The sequence below is a fragment of the Arachis ipaensis genome, chromosome B10 (genome assembly GCF_000816755.2).
Source record: "Arachis ipaensis cultivar K30076 chromosome B10, Araip1.1, whole genome shotgun sequence".
NCBI lineage: Eukaryota > Viridiplantae > Streptophyta > Magnoliopsida > Fabales > Fabaceae > Arachis > Arachis ipaensis.
Genome location: NC_029794.2, coordinates 10,857,993 through 10,881,978, shown reverse-complemented (window position 1 = coordinate 10,881,978; position 23,986 = coordinate 10,857,993). Strand labels below are relative to the sequence as shown.

At 37.0% G+C, this 23,986-nt stretch overlaps 5 protein-coding genes across 7 annotated transcripts; 2 read left to right on the top strand and 3 right to left on the bottom strand.

Moving 5' to 3' along the window:
- LOC107621885 (elongation of fatty acids protein 3-like) lies at positions 4,198 to 5,279 on the bottom strand. Its single transcript, XM_016323866.2, has one exon. It carries the CDS (start codon positions 5,208 to 5,210, stop codon positions 4,344 to 4,346), a length of 867 nt encoding a protein of 288 aa, XP_016179352.1. The 5' UTR covers positions 5,211 to 5,279; the 3' UTR covers positions 4,198 to 4,343.
- On the bottom strand, positions 7,657 to 9,009 carry LOC107624509 (elongation of fatty acids protein 3-like). The gene has a single exon (XM_016327002.2). The coding sequence runs from the start codon at positions 8,754 to 8,756 to the stop codon at positions 7,938 to 7,940; it is 819 nt and encodes a 272-aa protein (XP_016182488.1). The 5' UTR covers positions 8,757 to 9,009; the 3' UTR covers positions 7,657 to 7,937.
- LOC107623077 (protein RETICULATA-RELATED 1, chloroplastic) lies at positions 15,363 to 18,803 on the bottom strand. The gene is given in 9 exon segments (XM_016325219.2): positions 15,363 to 15,749; positions 15,752 to 15,942; positions 16,052 to 16,216; positions 16,340 to 16,645; positions 16,739 to 16,865; positions 17,296 to 17,362; positions 17,441 to 17,533; positions 17,652 to 17,816; positions 18,274 to 18,803. Coding segments are annotated over 9 exon segments (1,677 nt in total). The 5' UTR covers positions 18,622 to 18,803; the 3' UTR covers positions 15,363 to 15,534.
- LOC107621962 (E3 ubiquitin-protein ligase RING1) lies at positions 19,181 to 20,576 on the top strand. The gene is made up of 2 exons (XM_016323913.2): positions 19,181 to 20,422; positions 20,528 to 20,576. The coding sequence occupies exons 1-2, from the start codon at positions 19,510 to 19,512 to the stop codon at positions 20,566 to 20,568; spliced, it is 954 nt and encodes a 317-aa protein (XP_016179399.1). The 5' UTR covers positions 19,181 to 19,509; the 3' UTR covers positions 20,569 to 20,576.
- LOC107623885 (RHOMBOID-like protein 10, chloroplastic) lies at positions 20,933 to 23,881 on the top strand. Of its 3 annotated transcripts, none has more exons than XM_016326282.2 (9): positions 20,941 to 21,224; positions 21,780 to 22,000; positions 22,201 to 22,255; positions 22,333 to 22,413; positions 22,502 to 22,598; positions 22,682 to 22,749; positions 22,889 to 22,987; positions 23,372 to 23,413; positions 23,595 to 23,881. In XM_016326282.2, the coding sequence occupies exons 1-9, from the start codon at positions 21,066 to 21,068 to the stop codon at positions 23,748 to 23,750; spliced, it is 978 nt and encodes a 325-aa protein (XP_016181768.1). In that variant the 5' UTR covers positions 20,941 to 21,065; the 3' UTR covers positions 23,751 to 23,881. The 3 variants fall into 3 exon arrangements, with proteins under 3 accessions (XP_020968845.1, XP_016181768.1, XP_016181767.1); XM_016326281.2 differs by having other exon boundaries at positions 20,945 to 21,224; positions 21,744 to 22,000; XM_021113186.1 differs by lacking the exon at positions 23,372 to 23,413 and having other exon boundaries at positions 20,933 to 21,224; positions 21,744 to 22,000.

The following is a 23,986-nucleotide window of genomic DNA, read 5'->3' as shown; positions in this document are numbered from 1 at the left end:
ATTTCTAACCACTTAAGAACATATCAGGACAACATATGTCAGTGTGAATTATTTCTAATATGTCAGAACTCTTCTTAGCACCTTTTTCATACTTTTTGGTTTGTTTTTCCTTAATGCAATCCACACAAGTATCAAAATCAGTAAAGTATAGAGGTTCAAAAACTCCATCACTTACCAATTTATTCATTATCTCAATGGAGATGTGTCCCAACCTTCGGTGCCACAACATGGAGGATTTTTCATTCACACCATTACTATGCATAACCATAAGACTATACAGAACATTATTAGCTAAATGAATTTTAAATAAATCACCAGTTAAAGTACCACGTCCAATAATATTAGAATTTTTAATAATGTCAACAGAATCATCATAAAAATTTATACATAATCCTTGTTTTACAAGCTTAGATAAAGAAATCAAATTTTTAGAAAAATCTGGAATATAAATTTTTTTTAAATCTAAAATACAACCAGTATTTAATACAAGTCTAAATGTTCCAACAGCTTCCACACGTGAATGCATCCGATTGCTCATATAGATGCTTAGTTCACTTCTTATCGGTTTCCTTATGAAACCCTGCATGGTATTTGAAATATGAATTTCAGCACCAGAATCAATCCACCAAGTGTCATGACAAATTTCAACAACATTAGATTCAAAACACACTGAAGGAATAAGATCACAAAAGTTAGTACATTTCTTTTCAACCCAAACTTTAAATTTTGGTCACTCCTTCTTCATGTGTCCTTTCTTTTTAAAAAAGAAACATCGTGCACCTTCTTCCTTCATAGGATGGGATACAATACCCTTTCCTTTCTTCTTATGAGCTTGCTTTTTACTACCCTCATTTGTCATTAAAAGTGCACTTTCACCAAGTTCCTAAATTAGCCTTCCTTCCTCTTGCACACACATCACCAGTAATTCGTTAATGGACCATTTTTTCTTATGTGTGTTATAAGAAATCTTAAATGGTTCGTACTGGGTAGAAAGAGAATTCAGAATAAGATGCACTAGAAATGAGTCAGAGATCTCAACCTCTAAAGCTTTCAACTGTGCTGCAATGTCTCTCAACCTCATGATGTGTTCACGCACACCTCTTATGCCGGTAAGCCTCATGGATGACTTGCAAGTGCGCCTTACTAGAAGACTCAAACTGTTCATCAATAACCTTCATGTAATCCTTGTCATTTCTGCAATCAGGAATTGAACCTCGGATACTAGTTGAGATACGAGACTTAATTGACATCATACTTAAACGGTTGGATTTCTCTCACCGTTCGTATAATGCTACCTCGACTTGAGAACTAGTATCAGTAGGTGCCGGAGGCTCTTCCCTACGAAGAGCATAGTCAAGTTCTGCACACCCTAAGTAAAAGAGAATCTTATCTTTCCATTCTTTATAGTTGTCACCACTTAACAAATGAACTTCAGATACAGTTTCAGATATCATTATTGCTACAAATAATAAATCATACTAACATTACTCAACTTTAAATAAGCACATCAAAATCCATAACATATGATAATACATGCCAATGCAAGTCATATCAAAATAAATATGAATCATAGTGTCATTAAAATCTACTTGTGGGCAAAGATTTTAACACACATAATATTCACTATATTAACTAAGGTATTGAAAATAGAAAATAAAATACTACTTCTTAATACCTGTAGGCTAATTAAGAAATAAAAAGATATTTTCTATTTCAACCTAATTATATGTGAATAACATAATAAATTCCTATGGATAAGTTCATTATATAATTCACAACAATTACAAATATATCATATTAATATTTATGTGATTTTTTAAATATAATTATTATTATCAAGGATGCTATGGTTATTTCTCAATAAATCATATATTAATCACAATATGATATGCAGCGAAATAATTTATATTGCATGCAAATATAATCATCAAATAAATAAATTCAGTAATATGAATTATCAAAGTGGAGACGATCTAGTGGACAAATATTTTAGCAATATTTAAAAGATCCAAATTTAAATCTCACTCCTGCCAAAGTTTGAGTTTTTATAATAAATTTAAATTTTGAAGCCCAACAACTTCAATATTTAGAAGATCCAAGTTCAAATCTCACTCCTACCAAAGTTTGAATTTTTATAATAAATTTAAATTTTGAAACCCAACCACTTCAACGTAAAAGTAGCAAGCATCCAATGTTATATAACAAACAAAATTCATCCATTGAAACAAGTTCTTTCTGTCTTCTCTCTTCCAGTGTCTTATCTCTCTTCTTCTTCTCTCTCTTTTTATTTTTTATTTTTTTTATTTATTCAAGAATAAGAAAACTTATGGGAATCACAGAAAATTATGCTATTATAAAAAACAACTACGACATAAATTTAGAAGATTCCTTCTAAGAATAATATTTATTATTCCCTCTTTTTATGGTACGTCAACTTTAATTTCAATAGTTTTTCTTACTTATTTTAAAATTCATACTATACATTCTTTTTTAAAAATAATTTATCAAAATAATGCACAATAATTAAATTTTAAAATGGCAAAATAGAGATAATTTGGGTCTGATACCATATGTTAGATATTTTATAAAATCAGTAATTTGCGTACCTCCAGTCATTGCCAATAAATTCTTTGATTTAATTTAAAAATTTCCAATTCTTAAATCACAAACTTGGATAAAATCATTCTTTGATTTAATTTGAAAATTTTCAATTCTTAAATCACAAACTCAGATGAAATCAAAGTGTATTTGTTTATTATTGTGTAATTAGAATTAGGGACCCAAACTTTAACAGTCGTATTCTTTTCATCAAAGAATAGACTAATTATCAATATAATTAATTAATAATTACAACACTACCCAACCTAATTTCTATATTAACAAATTGGACCACAATTAGAATAAAAATTCTAACAAGATACTATACTTCATTTACTAACTATCGATATATTCATTAACAAAACTTCTAATTTTTCTTTTTAGCTGCGTAGGGTTGCCCAATTATGAAGGTTTTGAGACATGACATGTATGTTTTGAGAGAGACAATAAACAATTAAACATTTTAAAATTTACTATTACATACGTACTAAACAAGTTGCAGGCTTGCAGCTGCATTGAAACAAAGAATGCCTTTAATTTTCTAAACAAAATTATACTTGCAACATTCAAGCCTTGTAAGAGAAGTATATAAACAATAGGATCTAAATTTAAATATACAATTCCATTTTTGATACCAATGTGCGCGTAACAATTTTCTCCATGCAATCCTATCTTATTAGAAACAAAAACAACAAAATTTGTAACTATAATAATGATAAACTAGACACTTCATGGGCTTAGAGTAGAACGAGATTTAATAAAAATAACAATATATAATAATACTATGGATAAAATATTATTTTAATTTCTAATATTTAGGTTAAATTTTAATTTGGTCTCTAATGTTTCAAACGTTATATTTTAATCCCAAAAATATTCAAACATCTTATTTCAATCCAAAAAAATTTTAAATAGGTTCAATATTGTTCTATAATTAAATTTGACACAAATAATTTGCATATTTTTTTTACTAAAGATAGAAAAATTGAACTCGCAACTTCTTAATTGAGTATGGGGAGATTATGCCATTTGAGCTATAATTCATTGGCAATAGCATTCATGTAAATAAAATAATCAATTCGCCAGCAATTAGGATTTGGAGTTTTGTACAAAAAAAATTGAGAAAAAAAAGTATTACAAAAAATTTTTGATTATATTTTTTAACACATAAAAAAAGATATAACTTAACAACAACCTTATTAATGTCCACATCACTCAACATTGAACTTTTTTTTTAAACCTTTTGGAACAAAAAAAAATATAACATTTAAAGCGTTAATGACTAAATTAAAATGGGAACCACCCAGATAAAGACGCTGAAAATATCTTTTTATAAAGATGTTTTTTAATAATTAAAATTTAACACATATAATCGATTAAATCGTGTTATTTTTGTCAAAATTAGACTAGACAAATTGATTTGACCGAAAAATGGTGAATCGTGAATCGAACTGGTCTAAATTAATATTATTTTTTTATAAAAAATGTCTACAATACTCTATTATAAAAAATGACTTAACAAAAATAACATGATTTAATCGATTATATATATTAAATTTTAATTATCAAAAAATATTTTTTAAAAAAAATATTTTAAACATTTTTATCTAAATGAATGGCTCCCAATTAAAATTTGACCCCAACATTAAGGATCAAAATAGTATTTTACCCTAATTCTATATAGACCAAACATTAATAAAATAATGACAATGCATGGTACAATTAAATTAAGACTAATACTAACATCATGAGATGTGATAAGCACAAAACAAGCCCTTGGAATAATCCTGCTTAACGTTGTTGAGAGTAAACTTTTTCTTGGAGTTTGCAGTACTACCATAATTCTTTTTGTGAAAGTCAACGAACAAGACCAAAAGAGAGGAATAGAAAACGACATTGAAGGTCCAACCCCAAACACCAGAGCACCCTGAACCCGTGAAGTGGTAGTAAAGCATCAAACTCAGAACAACGAAGCTGGAGTAGAACTGCATGATCTGGATATTCGTCACAAGCTTCTTCCACTTAGGTCTCACTCCTAGCGCGCACGATAAGTAGTAGGCGTACATTAGCACATGCACGGAGGCGTTGGTAAAGAGTACCGCCGGGAAGAGTGTTTGCGAGGTTTGCAACCATATGTAGCACATGATGACCACGTTGGAGTGGTGGTACACGTGGAGAAACGAGAGCCGTTGGATGGAGTTGCTGAGGATGATGAGGAGTGTGTCCATGAACTCAAGGATCTTGGAGAGGTAGAAGATGTAGGCCCAAAAGAATATGGGCCCAGTGGGCTTGGTTTGCGGTGGGAAGCAGATGATCCAGTGGACGTGAGGTGCATGCGAGATGGTGGAGAGGAGGCAGCCAAGGGCCATGACGAAGGAGAGGAGGAGGAGGGATGTGTTGTGGACGGCTGAGATTGGCCTGAGGATGGATTGGGGGATGGACGGCAGGGATTTCATTTGAGGGAGGATGAAGATGGACGACAGGTAGGAGAGGATTGTGAAGCAGAGAAACTGTGGAGTTGAGGCCATGGTTTTCCCTGGCGTCCATGTGAAGTTCTTGATTGTAGGGTGGTTCACTAACCAGTACTCTAATGCTGCCAATATGTTACTCATTCTTCTTTTCTTTTTCTTTCACACTCAAGCTAGCACCACCCTTAGTTATAGTGTGAGAAAGAAGAATGATATATGGAATGAGGAGTCATATATATAACATGCTCTCAAATTAGTTATTAGTCATTTAAAATTAATTAAGAAGAATAAATGAGTATTATTATCAGCTATGTAATATTAGTTGTGATAATACATATATCTAGATGTTTAAATAATAAAATACTGGTGTAGAAGGTCCCATTTAAGTGCTAGCTGTATGAAACAGAGACAACTTCGCTATATTGAATGTTGCTCGCTCTTAATAAATGGTAACAGTCTTGATAGATAGGAGCATGACTTCCCATTGCCACTGCCACTGCTAATGAAGGTGCCAATCTCATCGCCTCTTTATTTCACCCTGTCATTGTTATTGCCACGTCAACTCTTAAATAGCCTTTGGTGAAGAGACAAAACCGGAAATACGGAGATTGAAAGATAGAAACTAAGGTAGCATTTGATTGAGAGGCAGAGACTGAAAGATTGATACTGAGAGACAAAGATTTAGAGACAGAGACTGAAATAAATCTTAGTATTATGTTTGGTGCAAAGTGGGAGACAGAAATTGAAATAAGAATGAAACTCTAATTTAATTTGTACAAAGGATAAAATTGGAATTAATTATTTAAAATGAGAGTATTTTAGGTATAAAATGTTGTTAAAGTTTCAGTCTCCGTCTTTAAAAATTTCAGTCTCCTGTGTCCCCACTTTTTGGAGATACTGAAATACTAAAATTTTGGGGACAGAGACAGAAATTTTAGTATCAGTCTCTGAGCCAACAAACATGATACTGAGTCTCAGTCTCTCAGTCTTTATCCCAGTATCTCAAAACAAACGCTACCTAAGAGACAGAGATTGAAATAAATCTTAGTATTCTGTTTGATGTAAAATGGGAGATAGAAATTGAAACAAGAATGAAACTTTAATTTAATTTGCATAAAAATAAAATTAGAATTAATTAATTAAAATGAAGATATTTTAGGTATAAAATGTTATTAAAGTTTCAGTCTCGATCTCTAAAAATTTTAGTCCCCTGTCCCCCTACTTTTTGGAGATACTGAAATTTTAGAGACAGAGACAAAAATTTTAGTACCAATCTCTAAACCAACAAACATGATGCTGAATCTCAATCTCTCAATCTCAATCTCTCAATCTCTGTCTCAGTATCTCAAAACAAACTACCTTATAGTTTTCATTTATTTACACATACATCTCTTCATGCATGTAACTAGAATGAGATACATCAAACTTTATACATGTAGATTTTAGAAATGGTCAACATACATGTTCTATATATATGATTATATCCACAACATGCTAAAAAAAGAAAGAAAACAGAAAAAAGAAACAAGGTATATATTGAAATAATGAGAGTGGTTATTGGTTAACACTTAACAGGGATGCATATATCTCTTTTTATCCCAACCATTATTAATGATATACATTGCACACTTGTGCAGCGTTCAATGGTTATGCGATACATTCAGTTATGGAGAAAATCTAGTTACACCTGTCCATTTGTCGATTTATAATCTCTATCGGGGTTCAGAGAAAGAGAATTGAATGGCTTTTCATTTAGTTATCAACACCAACTAACTGCGGTTGGGTGCGTTCTTCTATCTGCAGAGGTCACAAGTAATAATAAGTACGTATAATAGTAGTTGGACACACAATCTCTCTTTAATTTGTACATAAAAATACACATATAATTAAAGTGGATATATACTATATACTATAATATAAATAACATTAGTCATGATCAGCAATTAGTTAGAGGTATTTAAAACTTAGGTACTGACAGAGGTTGTATATGAAGCATCTTACATAACCAAAAATGCAACGTTTATGAGGTTGGGTGATCCTTGATTTTCAGTCTTGGGTCCCTAGTCCCCTACAGTTTCTCCTAGCTAGTTTCACTAATAATGTTGCAGGACATATACCTAATTAATAAGGACTCATCATTTGAAAACATCATTATACCTAGCTCTGGCTAAAGTTCATGTATTATTAAGTGTAAAATGATGAGTAGTTGTGCATAATGATCAACTTAAATGTTTTTCTGAAAGAACCGGAAGCATGTGTATTGAATATTAATAGTGAATGAGTCAAGTGAGAGATGATGATGGAGTCCACAAATTTTGTCCAATGAACAAAGTTGATATAAATATTTGTACTATTCACAAAGTGGCATTTTGTACCGCATAGGCCCAACATACTCGTTTATTTTTTATTGTTTATAAGCGGGTATAGGGTAGATATATCTAAGTTATTTATCCATAAGCCAACCACACGTTACATTTAAGTTAGTTTCATGCTTATTTGCTTGCCATGCAGAAGGTAGGTGCGGCTTTCATTCTGTGTATGAAAGGGATGTACAACAATACAACATTTGAGCATTAGAAATATGCATTAATTAGTGACTAATATTATTGATATGATTAATTTGTAATCAACAATTACCACAAAAAAAATAAACAAAGTTGTTTCAAGAATGAAAATGGAAATGAAAAAATAGTGATTATGAGTGTTCTTTTTAGTGCTTCCCGCATCCCTCAACTCAACTGGTGAATGGCTAATCCGTCAAGCATCGAAACTTCAAGAATTCGCTGCATACATAAAGTAAGATTCCAATTTCTGATACAGTTTAATCGGACTAGTTAGCGAATCACTAAACCAACTCAAATTGGTAAGTGATTATGAGTGTTTAATCTTCTTGTTCTTGTTCTTAGCATAACTCTTGAGATGAAAGTCAACGAACAGGGCCAAAAGAGAAGCATTGAAAACCGCATTGAAGCACCAACCCCAGATCCCGGAGCAACCGGACCCGTAGAAGTGCTGGTACAGCATCAAACCTGAGACGGCGAAGCTGAACACGAACTGCACGATCTGGCAATCCGTCACGGCGCGCTTCCACCGCGGTCGGATCCCTAGCCCGCTGAGGAAGTAATAGCCGTACATGAGCACGTGCACGGAGGCGTTGGTCACGAGCGCCACCGGGAACAGCGACTGCGAAGTTTGGAGCCAGAGGTAGCACATGACGAGCACGGTGGCGTGGTGGTACACATGGAGGAACGTGAGGCGCGCGAAGGAGCGGGAGAGAACGATGAAGAGCGTGTCGAGGAACTCGAGGATCTTGGAGAGGTAGAAGACGTAGGCCCAAAAGAAGAGAGGCCCATTGGGCCTGGTGTTTGGAGGGAAGCAGATGGCCCAGTTGAGGTGAGGGATGTGGGAGAGTGTGGTGAGGGCGCAGCCAAGGGACATGGCGAGGGAGAGGATGAGGAGGCTGAGATTGTGGAGTGCCGTGAGTGGCTTTAAGAGATTCGGGGAGAGTGGCGGAAGAGGGAGGACGGAGAGGATGAGGATCAGGGATAGGTAGGATAGAACTGCCGCCGACAGGAACATGGTGGAGGAGAACGGGGTTTGAGGTGGGTCCCATTGGAAGTTGAGGATGGTTGGGTGGTTAACTAGCCAGTATTGGAGGCCGGAGATCATGGCGTTCGCCGTCATATTCATACCCGTGAATACCGATTGAGATGCCTCACCTTCACTTCAACTGGTTCGCAATGTGTGGTTTTGGATAAGTGGGGTTTTGGAGAATGTGATGGATTGCGTTATTAATTCACTTGGGAGTTGGGACTTCGCTGTTAATACTAAATAGATTTTTTTTTTTAATTGTAAAATCGCCCCAACCATACTTCAAGCGAGAGGAATATGTGTATATTCTTCTCATTTTTGTGCATTTAAGTCTTATTTTGGTCTCTGAGATTAACGAGTTGCATTGATTTAGTCCTCCAGATTCCGATTGCACTAAATTAGTCATCCAGATTCGAAAAAATGCACCACGTTAGTCTTTAGCCTATTTTCCGTCACCGGATGACTAACGCCGTTAATGACGTAGCCAAATATTACCACGCTGGACACACTAACGGTTATATGATGTGGCGTAAAGTTTGATTTACTCCAATTTAGTCCTTATCCCCCCTTTAAAACCTAAGTTCATCATGTGACCTCATCATCATCTTCTTCTTTTCGTTTCTCTCTGGTTCTTCGTCTCTTGCTCCCTTCCGAGTTTACCATCATGATTGCAAGTGGGAGCCAGAGTTCCATGCGGTCCAACACAAGGAGTTTCAGTCGAAGTAGAGCATCGGGTGTTCCGCAGTGGTGTGGGTGTGAGTGCCGCCCTGTTCTTCGGTGGTCCACAACAGAGGCTAACCCTAACAAGTCATTCTTTAGGTGCCCTAACTACAATATTAATGGTAAGAGGTGGTGTGGTTTGTTTGTCTGGACTGACATTGGAGAAGAAGACCTCAGAGGAAAGGTAATTTCTACTGTGGATGGTGACCAAGTTAGGGTAGATTTGGCTTGGAGAATTGGGAAGATAGAGGCTGAAGTTAGAACCCAAAAAATGTACATTTTAGTTTTGGCTTTGTTTATAGTTTTTGTTGTTGGTTTTATGTTGGTAGATAAAGCTTGAAGATGAGTTTGTGTTACTGTGTTCAGGGTGGAAGTGTATTAGAAGAAAGAAAAATTCTCCTTCTCAAATTTTCTAGTTGTTTTCTGTCATTCAATGAAATTGTTAAAAAAAATTGCAAAAAATACATCTGAAGTAGCATAATTGAAGCTGGAAGAAATTGTCATAATAATAATAACCATATCAATAAGTTTTAACAAAAGTAACAATAATCCTGCCATATTAATGACAACTCTCCAGACAAGTAAAGAGTAGTTCTAATTCCAAAATACACCTTAGCTAAAGGACACAGAGTGCAATCATTGTCATATTGTATTCAAATATACTAAAAGTTTACTGCCATAAATTCAGCCCACAAAACAAAAAATATGATTCACAAAAAGATTCAAAGTTTCATCTAAAATAGGCTGCACAGATCAGGTACATCTTCATTTCTTCTTTCTTGGTGGCTTGAAGCCAGGTGTTGGGACAAATTTCAGGAAGTTGGCCAGTCTGAAAGATGTGGCTGAGCTTGCTCCTTGTAGTGGATCCATAGTGATCGATCCTGATGGTGGTGTGGAGGACCTCCTTCTGGTCTGCAACTTGGATGGCCTCGCAGGTGGATCCTGTTTCAGTAGGACATAAATTCAGTTGAATGTGGACAACAATTTTTAGTATGAGTTGTGAAACTAAATGCAAGTATTTCTTGACTATGTTGGGACTGTTGTGCATCGGAGTAGTTTAGCTGGGAGAGGTCGATCTCAACCACCTGGGCATCAACTGGTGCAGGTGCCTAAGCAGGGGCTTCTGGAGTAGCTTGAGAAGGTGCTTGTGGATGAGACTGAGCAGGTGCATCTGGAGGAGCTTGAGTAGGTGCTTGAACAACATTTTCTTGTTCAGTGGGCTTTGTCTTAGTAGCAGCTGCAGCTGCAGCTGCATCAGCAAGAGCTTGAGCAACATCAGCTGCTCTCTTTTTTGGACAACCCCTCTTTATGTGCCCCTTTTGTAGACAGTATTTGCAAGTAAATGGTTTTAGTTGTCTCTTTAGAGTCTCAGTCACGTTAGATTTCTTGCTTCCTCCATTACCCTCATCTGCATCCTTTCTCCTTTTCTTTGTTAGTGGTCCGGGCTTCTTCTTTTTCTTTGAGCTTGTGGTCTATTCTGCTCAGATTTTTTTCAAAGAGATTGTCCAGGCAATGGATTTACATAATGTGCATAAGTGTCTCTATATGCGTCCATAGTGATCCACTTATGACAAAAATCTTCAGGTCTCTTATTCACCCTTGCGAGTGCTGCACACGCATGCACACAGGGCATTCCTGAAGTAATTAACAAAGTAATGTGTTATTAAAGTATTTAACACAGGTCTCTTATTTAATAAAGTATTTAATTACCTGTTAGCATCCAAAATTGACATGTGCAGAGTCGTTTGCCCAAATCCACTACCATGTTAGTTGGATGACCATGCACTTCAAACTTCTCATACTCATCATCCCCAATCCAGATTGGCATCCAACTCTTAGACTCCTTCCTGATCTTATCCAACCTACTTTGAACCACTGGTGGTAGCTTTCCCACATGGTTGGCTAACTTAACTTTATTTTTAGCGATTGACCTCATGACAAACATTCTGACCTCCTCAAGTAGCGTGATGATTGGCTTGGCCCTTGTTTCCTTAATTCTTGCATTAAAGACCTCGCAAGCGTTATTGCAGATATTATCAAGTTTAGGAGCATGATTAAATGCTGACTTTGTCCACGACTCCATAGGCCCCTTGTTCAGGTAATTCCAGGCCTCTTCATTAATTATTTTAATCTTCTTCATATTGTCAGAGAAATCTTGATAAGTTGTTGATCGTGCGCATTCCCAAAGTAACCCCCTTAACTCTAAATCCTTCCACTGCTTGTTAAAATTTCTCCATAAATGTCACACGCAGAACTTATGGTGGACATGAGGCATTACCTCCTGGACTGCAGAAAGCAGGCCTTGCATGTGAATCAGATACAATTCGTGATACATAATAGTCCCTGAGTTACAAATCGTGACACATAATAGTCCTTGAGTTACAAATCGTGACACATAATAGTCCCTGAGTTACAAATCGTGATACATAATAGTCCCTAAGTCATATTACCAATACTATACACAAACAGTATAATCAGTCAGTTCACAGCTATTCAGACCAGCATGTGGACACATAATAGTCAAAGAACTTACATTAACTAGCAGTAGGCTACACCTTAAGAACTGTTCTAATAATAGAGTATACTATGAAAGGGCATGGAGTAGCAATTTATATTTACCTTCTGCATGTCGCTCATGAAGCACCATTTGTTTTCTTTATAGTCTCTGAGGTCCTCATGGAGTAGCTCCAGAAACCACCTCCAGTTCTCCGTGTTCTTGACGTCCACAATTGCCCATGCTATAACATAGATGTGATGATTTGCGTCCTGACCCACAGCGGATAGAATCTGGCCTCCAGTTTGTGTTTTAAGGAACGCACCATCTAAACCAATCAGTCGCCTACACCCTGCCTTAAAACCATTCTTGCACCCACTAAGACATACATACATCCTCTGAAAGATTACCTCTCCATCTGGTTGGGGGATGGTTCCTATTCTAACTGTTGAACCTGGATTACACTTCAAGAGGGTTTCTCCATAGTCCCTGACCATTGCATACTGGGCCTTCTCATCTCTATACACCACAGCTCTAGCGTCTGCCAAGGCTCTAGAAATTGAATTCCTATTTAGCACCAGATCACACTTGGACTTGAAGTAGACAGCTGCCTCACATTGTCTGAAGTTAGGATATTTCCTAACCTTCTTCACTAACTTGCTAGTCAACCAGTTTCTATTTGCAGCTCGGTTGGTGGCTTCTCTAGCACATGTATGATCATCATTGAAGGTTTTTATCTGCCAACATGTCTCCTCATGGTCTCGTGAGGCATATACCACCCACTTGCACTCCTCATTCTTACAGACAGCCTTGCATCTCACAGCATCGTTCTTAATAAACTGAATCCGCCTATCTTCTTGAATTGTAAACTCTCTCACCGCCTCTCTGAACTCAGACTTTGTATTAAACTTCATCCCCACCTCAAGTTTTAAATCACCGAACCGAATACCATCTCTAAATACCGGGAATACATCATCTGGATCTTCTTCAGAAAATTCATCTTCCGAAGGAGGAGGAGTCTTCATTTCTTCCAAGTGCCAAGAGTTGGCACCATCAGACTCTGCTCCAGGATCCAAAGCGTTGTCCAGGTTTTCATCTCCTGTCACAGGGACTTCTAAGAAACTTAAGTCCACCTCACACTCCTCATCATCCATCACCAATGCATCATCATCGTTAAGAAACTTCCTCTTAGACTTTGCTAGTCCCTCAGTAGGTGCATGCTTCAACCCAGGCTCTCTTTTCTTGGTCTCACATTTTTTTTCAACAACATAATCATCACTTGAGCTATCATCTCTCCCAGGATCATATGAACTGTCCTCTATGGTGTGTTCATCTTCAGAAGAAGACAACCTCAGCACTTATTTTTTCTTGTCATGTTGCTGCCCCTTCCTCACTTGTGAAGCAGATCTTGTGCAATAGGCTTTAGTTGTGATTTTGGGCTTTGGATTTGGTTTGGGCTTGGACACAGAATTCCGGTTGGGCTTGAGGTTGAGCTTAGAGGCATTCTTCGGGTTGGCAGTGGCCTTATGTGATGATGTAGTATTATTGGATTTCAGATTTGGGTTGGCATTTGAATTGGGTTTAGTTTTTGGGAGAACTGGAGGAGTATTGGTAACAGGATTTGCAGTAGTAGCTTGGCTAGGATTAGAGTTGGATGTGGTAGTGGGGTTATTATTTTGGGGTGTTGGGTTATTAGCACCAGGATCTGTTGGTTCTGTGGTCTTGGGTGGTGAGGTATTATGCATTGGTTCATTGTTGTTGGTGAATGGAGTCTCATCAGCAGGGACAGTGGGTATATTTGCTTGGTTTGGGGTCTTGTCTTGTAGGGGTTCATTGTCAGCTTCATCACTAACCTCTCTCAAATCATCATGGTCACCCTCAATATACTCCACAATCTCATTTCCCTCAAGAATTTCTGGTGTTGAAACTGCATGCTCAAAGTAAACATCAACCAGCCCATCATTCTTTTCACCCATGAAACACATCTCTCTCAACTCATCATCACAATTCAGAGCTCTTAACCTAATGTCTAAACTCCTCCCGGGCACATGCCACCAACATTCTCCTATCCTATCATATCCTAGTTTTTTATAATAATTTCTAACCCAAAAAACATCTAAAGTATCTACATCAATGTCACCAACGCATGCCTTCTTATCAGGAGAATATATAGTCATCCCGTTTTTATTTTTCTGAAACTTTCTCCCATGGTGGAACATAATATCTAAGTGCACATCCATCTGTATGATTCAAAAAAATCTCTTTTCAGCACCAGTTCCACACAATGATCCCTTTAAGATAGTTTTCATCAACTACATTCATATATGATAGAAATATATATCAAAATAACACACATTTATCCACCATCGGAACAGAGCATGAAGACAAACCCCAAAAAAACAGTTGCAGACAACATCAAAATAAAATCCTAGCCCAAATTCCACTACAAACCTTAAGGAAAAACAATATACAAAACAATAAACTATGATCAACAACCATCAACGCATTCCCTAAAATTTGAAAAAATAAAATTTTAAAATCTTCACTAACCTCGGTGACGGAACAGAAGCTCCTTGTAGCGGCAAAGCACCTCCTCAGACAACTATACAGTGTTCACTCGTGATCCAGTAGTCTCCAGGAATCCTATTGCAGTTACTCGTTCCTATTTTGAGTGAGTAACGGAAGAGAGACATTTTTCCTCTGCGTCAATCATGGAGGAGTTGAAGACGAAGAGTGGAGACAAAAGAGGGAGAGGCCAACGTTTTGTTTTCCATCGCATAGAAACGACGTCACTCAAAGTGGTTTTTTAGCGCCAATTTAGAAACGATACCGTTTCCTCGTGTCCAGCGTGGCAATATTTTGCCACGTCACTAACAGCGTTAGTCCTCCGGTGACGGAAAATAGGCTAAGGACTAACGTTGTGCATTTTTTCGAATCTGGGAGACTAATTTAGTGCAATCGAGATCTGGAGGACTAAATCAGTGCAACTCGTCAATCTCAGGGATCAAAATGGGGCTTAACTCCATCTTTTGTACATATTTTACGCATAATTGTTTTTATATTACAATTAATGAATAAAAAGTAGAAAAAGAATTAAAAAAAAATCATATCATAAAAAATATATATTTATTAATAAACCTAAAATCGATACAAATATAATTTCTCGGCTACCTGCCACTGCTGCACACGCTTTTCATTCCCTTGTGTAATTACACTTTTCGAATTTACCAATTTTCATTACACTTTACCTGCACCATCTAATATTCAAATTGAACTTGGGAATGATGATAAAAAGGTAAAAAAAAACAATAATAATAAACAAAGGACGACGGAACTTTATATGCTCAGCTATATTTTATCACCGACATTTCTATGCATTTATTTACCTAAGCTGGTATTACTTGACACTTGTTTACTGAAACATAAGAGCTCTACTCTTGAAATATGAAATATCAATTGAAGTTGTATGGTTGAACGATTGAACGGAAGTGTTTCGATCAAAGGGGAAAAGAACTAGCTCTACTTTATTTGAGATTCAAAATATTACTACAAGTTTCGGATAGGAAACACAATATGGATATAAAAATCCGGGAAAAAAATTTGAAAACAATAAAACCCCCTCAAGCTTTAGCGTGATGAAAAATTTGGGGCCACTAGTCACACTCAAACCCCTCCAGGTTCCAGAGTATGCAGAGCCTGAAACCGCAGGGACACCCGAGCAGTAGCTAACAATGACAAACAGCAAAATTGGATAATGCCTACGTTTACATTTGAAGAAACTAAGCTGTTCCTGCAGCAACCTTCTTCCGTACAATCCTTTTTCTTCGAGCTTTAGGGGCTGACGATTGTCCATCACCAACGGAACCTGCATTCTCTTGTTTGATGCCCAGTAGTCCAAGGCCTGAAACAAGTGCATTCTTAGATATAAACCATCTTGAGGACTGTTTTTCTACATTTTCAGAAGGCCTGCTGTAAACTTTCTTCAAAAGTTCATCCGAGTGAGCAAGGGGATCTGCCTCCACTCCAAGCCAGGCTCGCCTGGAAGTTTCTCCTAATTGAACGTTCATGACCCTGCATAAAATTCAGAGGAGAAAGGCCATATTCATGAATAAGTACATAATGACCACATGGTAAACTGGTATTGGGGAGATGAATAACTCAATGGGGGGGAAAAGCACACCTCAAGGCTGTGCTGAAGAACAGTGCGACTCCAATGACATCAAAATGGCTAACCATTGCTCTATCAAATCCACATAGCAGTTGATATCTCAGATTAGCATAGATTCCAAGAAAAGCACCATAACCAAGTGCATTGCTGCTCACACTTGGGACTGTCACAGATAACCTGCCATTCAGGCACAACACATAAAAAGATAAAATTAGCATTTAATACTCATAATTTTATCAATTACAAGTAAAACTCATTTCTGAAGCTGATGAAAATAAGGTGGGCTTCAACCCTGCATACCTTCCCTCCTTTTTCCGGGCCAAAGAGTTAGACAAGGCACCCTGTACTGCACCAGTGCTTAAACCAACCATGCACAACTCAGCAGCCTTGAACAAAAAGCATTGGATTCTCTTTTGCAAGTCAAATTCCCTTAGTGGATAGCTCTTTTCAAATATGTTGTTTGGAAGCTTCTGCAATGTATTTTGTAGATCAAATTTAAATGTGTTGCCGTATGATCGACAAGGAGCAAGTGACCAAACAACTACTGCATTGCATGCTGCTACTGTCAGCACATTGATTAGTGCAAGATCCCACTCCTGCTTTATCCTAGAGATTCAAATTAAATTTAATCATTATCACTTCAATTCATTGATGAGAATACAGATAAACCTTCAAATCAATTTAAGATAACAAACACACCTATCCTTCCGATTTTTAAGTTCCCACCATACTGAGCAACCTATTGTAGCAGCTTCCTCTAATAGAAACCTATACATGAATGCAGGATCTGCCAGCAACCTGTGCAGTACATCATTGATATATCAGGCTATACAGCTTATAAAGGAAGTTCAACATATTAATTTCCATTTCACAAATTAGCAGCACATTGAAGATAAACATGATTCCCGAGTTTTACTAGCGACATGAGAGGACATATATTTCATGCTCCCACATGTACATCACCTGAATTCGAAAATTAGATACCTAACAGACCACTTAACCCCACTAGCACAGAAATATAGCCCTCTTGTTCTTTCAAGAGGGAGAAAAAACAAAGGTTTGTACTTCTTTTAGTTGATCGAAAACCTAACCTTACCTTCAAATCCCATGTAAAATTGTAAATATACTAAGGTTTTTATCAGAGGACTTTCTTTCATATCTTTTCTACCTTTTGTAAAGAAAATTCCAAAAGAAGTAAAACTAACAATCCAGCAGCATGAAAATTAATTGCACATATACAATTGTATTGTATATACAGAAAAGTTTTGTTGGCCTGGCATTGATTGAAAGGAATTTTACCATTTGAGCTGAGCTAACCAATCCCTAAAATTAAAATTTTAGTCAGTTCCTGCATATAGACCTATACTTCATAGTCTAAACATAACCTGAAAAGCACAGTACCAATTCATAAGCCTGCCGAAACCCAGCAGGCAAATCCATCATCGTCTTTTGCCATTCATTTAACACAGCATCCACAAATTTACGATCAAATAGCTGCAACAAGGAGAAAGACATTACAGGTTTTGCATATATTCTAAAATGAGGACAGACTCTTAAAAAGATTTGTTATTGCCAGAAAACACTCTTAGATAGCACAAATGAGATTTCTAACCTCTTCAAGAAGTATCCGTCTCCTAAACAATCCGCCTTCATCTCCCTCATCACCATCATCAAAGTCATCAAAGTAATCATCATCATCACCATCATCATCGCCTCCGTCACCACCACCATGATTGATTTTCTTTCCAATACCTCCACTACCTCCCCCAACATCTAGCTGCCGAAGGAAAATAAAAAAATAAAAAATGAATTCGCAGATACTAACTTGCAAATAACAGCACAAAGACTCACTCGTTAAACCACAGCCCACATCCACCACATAACTATCAGACACCACTCATGAGTAAGACGTTAAAGCTAATAACAAGACACTATAAATAAAAATAGTTAACTGGAAAAAAGGGAAGAAAGAAAACACAGAAATGACGCTTCTATCATCAGTGTGTTGAATTCTGAAGCTGCTTAAGTACATATATTAGTTTCCTTCCTTATAAGCACGTAGAAGACACAACTACGTAGCTGAAATAGCACTGTAAATAGAGAAACAGCATAGCTAAGCATTCTTTTATTGATTTCCTTCTACTTTCCGTTTCAACTATCCAAAACCGAACAAGAAGTGTTTCGAATTCAACCCTAATTTACCGTTGCAAAAGAAACAAAGAAAAAGCACAAACCTCAGGGCTCGACTTGGTTTGCTTTTGCGTCGTGTCAAGCTTGGATTTCTCAAGCGTCACGGCGCCAAGGGAACCGTACTGCCCCTTCATAACCGGACCCAACGAAGCCGAGGAAGAAGGAGACGAAGAATTCGAAGCCGCGGGGGCCGCAAAGCAGCGCTCTAGCATAGAGACGGAGTCGCTGTCCACCTCGGCGGGGGACGCCGAGGCCCTAATCGGCAGGAAGCGGCGACGGCGGTGGTGGATAAAGGGGAGAGGCGGGAGGGAGGGTTTAGAGGACAAGGTGTTGGCGTTGACATGTGAGTTCATAGGCATGATTTGCGCCGTGTGAAACACCGCGTGAGACATTGTTGGTGGTGCGTTTGGATGGACAGAAAATTGTGATTGGATTTTGCTCAGAAAATGTTCATGAGTGAGGAGAGGGCGCCTCTCTCTAGAAAGTTAGTAGAGAGAGAAAGCGAAAGAGGAAGAGAGAGAGGGGATGGGGCGCTGAGGGTGTAGATAGCCCACTCTGGACACTTGAGACCCAACAAGCCAACAACCCAATCCCAAAGGCCAAGTCAATTCATTCTACTCTAACCAGCTGAGTTCACTCGCCGGGTCGACTCAGCCGCCTCATTCACAGTTATCATTGTTTTCCTACACTTTCTCATATATAATTCGATATAAAATATTTATATAGTTTTATCAGGCTGGGCCAATAAAATAAAATGAAAGAATCCTTATTATCAGTAGTTTAATTAAAAATTTGAAAAGATAAGAGACTCGAATCCGCAACCTCTTAATTGAGTATGGGGAGTCTATTAATTAGCCAATGAGTTATAACTCAAATGACATAGTCTCTCCATACTCAATTCCTATCTTTGGTATAAAAAAAAAAAAATCAGTAGTTTAATTAGCAGAGTCTTTTCTTCCCATTCAAGGTTGTTATTAGAAGAACCAATAATTTGGTAATGTAAACATGCATGCAAAGCAATAAATCATTTGCCTTGCTTGTGAAGAGCACACAGTTTGTGTCCTTCTCAAGTAAAGCAAGCCAGCTACAAAAACTAAAACCCATAGACATAGATGAACGAAATCAAAAACCATTATCATCATCAAAGGAATCCCTTTCTTATGGCACCAATCTAACTTTTCCTTCACCTATATATACATGTAAATAGGTCCAGCTTATTATTGGTTCTGGTTCTTCCTCAACAATACACCCTCCATTCTCCATTTTGCTTGCATACATACATGTCCTTAACAGGGCGTCCTCGAGTGATCGTGAATGGAGTCCGAAGAACAAGAAGTTTCCACTGTTTCTGGTGCCTTAACTGCCAACGAACAGTGAGAATACCTGCTACCTATCCAAACGGTTCTCTCTGCCCTTATTGCTTCAATAGACTCCGTTATGAGCTTGACATAACAAGGCCAACAAGGTTTCTCTTCACCAACAACAACAATCTGGAACCTTCACCAGCTTCTCAGCTATTGAATGGCCTCGCTCTCATTCTCCATCCACCTCAACACAATCATAACCGATGGGAAGGACAAGAAGAAGAAACACTAGAAAATCAACAAGATCCACGAGCTTGGATTACTCTCAGATTCGTCAGGCCAAATAACAACGGTCCACAGAGACTTATGCCTCCACCGCTGCAGCCGCAACCGCAAGCCAACAATAACAGCGATCCGATTGATGAATTCATTCAAAATTTGGTCGAGAATAATAACAACCGGCCGGGGCCGCCTCCGGCTTCGTCTTCGGCCATCGCAGCGTTGCCGGTGGTGAGGCTGGCGCGGGAACAATTGGCTAGTGATCCGAACTGTGCAATATGCAAAGAGGAATTTGAGGTAGATGGAGAAGTGAGGGAGTTGCCGTGCAAGCATTTCTACCATTGCGATTGCATTCTACCATGGCTGCGCATCCATAATACCTGCCCTGTCTGCCGCTATGAGCTTCCTCCTGTTCCGGCGAGTGAGAATCAGAATAATAATCATAATCATAATATTAATAATAATGAGCAGCAGAGGTTTATTAGCTTCAACTGGATTTTGAGACAAATTGCTTCGATCAGTAGCCCCATTCGTGCTATCTTGGATTATTGGACTCACAGACATTACTCTAATCACCAAGATAACAATGCTCCTGCTCATGATGATGGAGGTAAATTAATTAACATAACAATAATCAAACTCTCGTTAATGAAAGCCATACATACATGATTGCCTAACTGATTAAGCTTTACTTTGGAGTGTATATTCCATGCAGGTACTATTAGCTCTTGGTGGAGAGAATTGTTCATCTTATAGCCTCAAAGGTGCATAGTATTTATTAATTAGATTATTATGAAAGATTCTGATGATGACGATGATGAAGACTTCAAAAGAGAGTACTTCTCCTGCATCCTGGTTTACTCATCATCATCAAGTTGTTTAATTTTTCCGAATTAAATAAATGATGAATTAACCATATAAAAATAATAATAATAATTGAGAAGGAAAAAGAAAAGTATTTAATTTTCTTATTTTTGTGTATTCAATCAATTCATGTGCACAAATATTTTCAAAACTTACTAATATTGTAAAGTTGTAATTTCATACTAGTACTTTTAGTTGGTTTTATTTTTTTATTTTTTTTTTTGTCTCTCTTTTATTTTATTTTATTGCGTGTACTTTGTTTTTATATTCTCTTCGTAAGAAGATTTCTGAGACACCTGTGAATTTCGAAAAAGAAAAAGAAAAATAAAAAGAAAAAAGATGAGAAAATGAGCGAAAGAGAAAAGTAAGAAACGAGCGTGGGAAAGAGAATGGTAGGAGTGAATGGTCCTCAGCTTTTCCTGTCGCCAGTTTGCAAGGCAGCTCCTTACCCACTTGATCTCATCGCCACTGCCGCCGCCGGCCACCTTCTCCGCCACTGCTCCAACCACCATCTCCGCCTTGACGCCCTTCTTCACTCCTGTTTCAAGGTCTCTTATTAACTTATTCTTTTACTTAATTTTGCAACAAATTACGCAGCGTTTTTGTTCGATTTCTCTGAAGAATTTGTAATTACTTCATTTTTATCATGGGAACCTGCTGAAATTGAGGTCATAAGTGTCATATTATTTGAAAAATGTTGCTTTTCGGTGAATTTCGTTTAGAAATTAGAATAATCATGGGGTCCTAGTTCCTTATGATGATTATACGTTTAGGATAAAGAGGTTATAGACTCATAGGCTACTATAGTGGTTGACATGTATCAATATAATGGATCCTTGTTTGGTTTTGTCTATTATTTTGGTACCTTAATGCTGCTTTTGGAAACTGAGACAAGACACAAATACTGAATTGAGCAATATTTTGCATCACTTTCTTTGTATTAATGTCCTATCCAAGCTACCAAAAGCAGCCTTAATGAAAATGAGCAACCTCTTGTGGCTTCTCAGTCTTCTTTTGATGTTGTGGTAGCATACCCTGATGACTCTAGTGTTTTTCTTCTTGAACAGAAACTCACTTCTCTTGATCAACTGTTTAAATTGAAGGATAAATGGTGCCAAAGTTCCCTTAAACTCAAAGGACTAAATTTTCTTCAACTTTCAAACAATGATTTGAATTCCACATGTTCAACTAGTTTCTCTTTCTTTAATGGGGGAGGACATGGAGCACACTTTGGAAATGATGGGATGTCTAACTCCAAGATGTCTGGAAACAATCCATTTAATGGAAGGAAATGGACAAACATTCTCCTTGCTGCTAATGTCTTGTGAGTATTACCATATTCCCATGAATTTTCTTTTACATTGTTGTGTGCATATAGCTGTAAGTTGTAACAATGCATAATTTCATTTCTTTTGTTCTTTAATTCATAGTTTCCTAGTTTATTAGACAGTGTTAGTAACTTGGTGTTTCTGCAAATCGTCAGACTTGGTAGATATCTTATTATTTTAATTATTACTTGCACAGATTTTATATTGCACAACTTGCAACCCAAGGCAAGCTTTTGTTATGGGGAGCGAAGGTAAGGTTGCAATTAAGAATATGAAAACATCCTAAATTTTGTGTAAGGTTTTACATGTCAGGTGTGTATGTTACTAGATAAACAGTCTGATTGACAAAGGACAATTTTGGAGACTCGCCACATCTTCCTTTCTGCATGCAAACGTTGGACATCTCCTGGTCGGGTCAAATATAATTAAATTGTTTGAAGTTTGTTTTGTTACGGCCGATTTGTTCATTTATTAAACTTACTGCATACTCTCTTCAGATCAATTGTTATTCGTTAAACTCAGTTGGTCCTACCGTGGAGATCTTCAGTGGTCCTAAAAGATTTCTTGCAGTATACTTTGCCTCTGCAATTGCAAGTAACGGTTTATATTCTCTCTACAATAGCCGATGAAATTGCTTACCTCCAAATATTCTGATTCCTCAATTTCTAGAAAATCAGGTTCGGCTATGAGTTATTGGTTCTGCAGAATGCCTGCAGTAGGTGCATCCGGGGCAATTTTTGGACTAGTAAGTTCTTTAAATATTATATTGGCCGCAAATTCACTCTACTTCCTTCTTGTTATTCTACTGCTGTACACATAGATAACCACAATTGAAGCTATAATTTTATTTTTACCTCTCTCCTAATTAGCTATACACGATTCAGGTTGGGTCAGTTGCAGTGTTTGTCTTGAGGCACAAGGACATCGTAGGAGGTGGTAAAGAAGATTTGCTGCACATAGCACATGTAATTGCACTCAATATGGTAAGGGTCTTCTTTCCCTGTGTCTTTTCATTTAATCCTTCTCGATTGTATTATCACTCATCTTCGGATAGCGTCTGCTTTCTCGTTCTGAGCTAAGATGCTCAGATCACTTCTGAATTCTGATTCTGCTAAATTGTTGCTCTGACATTAATATTTGGTCAGATTTTTATGCATGAATGTCATGTACTTGCTTAAATATGTAATATACTTATATGCTTGTGTTGGGGAGAGAGATTTTTTCCATGCAATTTTAATTACTTAGGGAACCTTATTCTTCTATTGACTTGTATCATCACTCTATGATTTATTGGGAGGTTGCTGTAAGCCAGTAACTTATGTTTCTGGTCTTTTGTGTTCTAATGGTGACACACATTTATGATGCAGCTCATTGGACTATTATCCAATGGCATTGACAATTGGGGACATGTAAGTATTGCACCGATTTATATCTCATTTTTTTATCCCTCAATTTAGAGTTAATCAATGAACCTTTTTCAAATACCTTCAGATTTTTAGTTTCTTTAGTTAGGTAGCACAGTTGTTGGCCATACAAAAATTAGTTTCTTTTACCCTTGCTAATGCTACTTTTTGACATGTTCTATTTCAGTTAGGAGGGTTAATTGGTGGAGTTGCTGCATCTTGGCTTATTGGACCTGCATGGAAACATGAATCTACATCAAGGGATGGAAGAAGGCTCTTCACTGATAGTGCTCCATTGTATAAACTCTTCAAGAATAAGAGAGTACCTAAGCAATGGAAATAAGATCATAATGTTGGTGCTTAGAATGAGAACCTATAATTAAAAGAACAAATTGTCAATTTCTGGTTATTTGTAATGATTGATTGTATTTTACATATTTCGTTTAAATTATTTTTTTTCATGCTTTTATATCTTATTTTTATTGATACTAATTTTTCTTTTCAAAATAAAAATCACATTTCTGTAGACTCTTCATTTTAACTTTTTTACATGTTTATAATTTATTACTTGCCTATAAA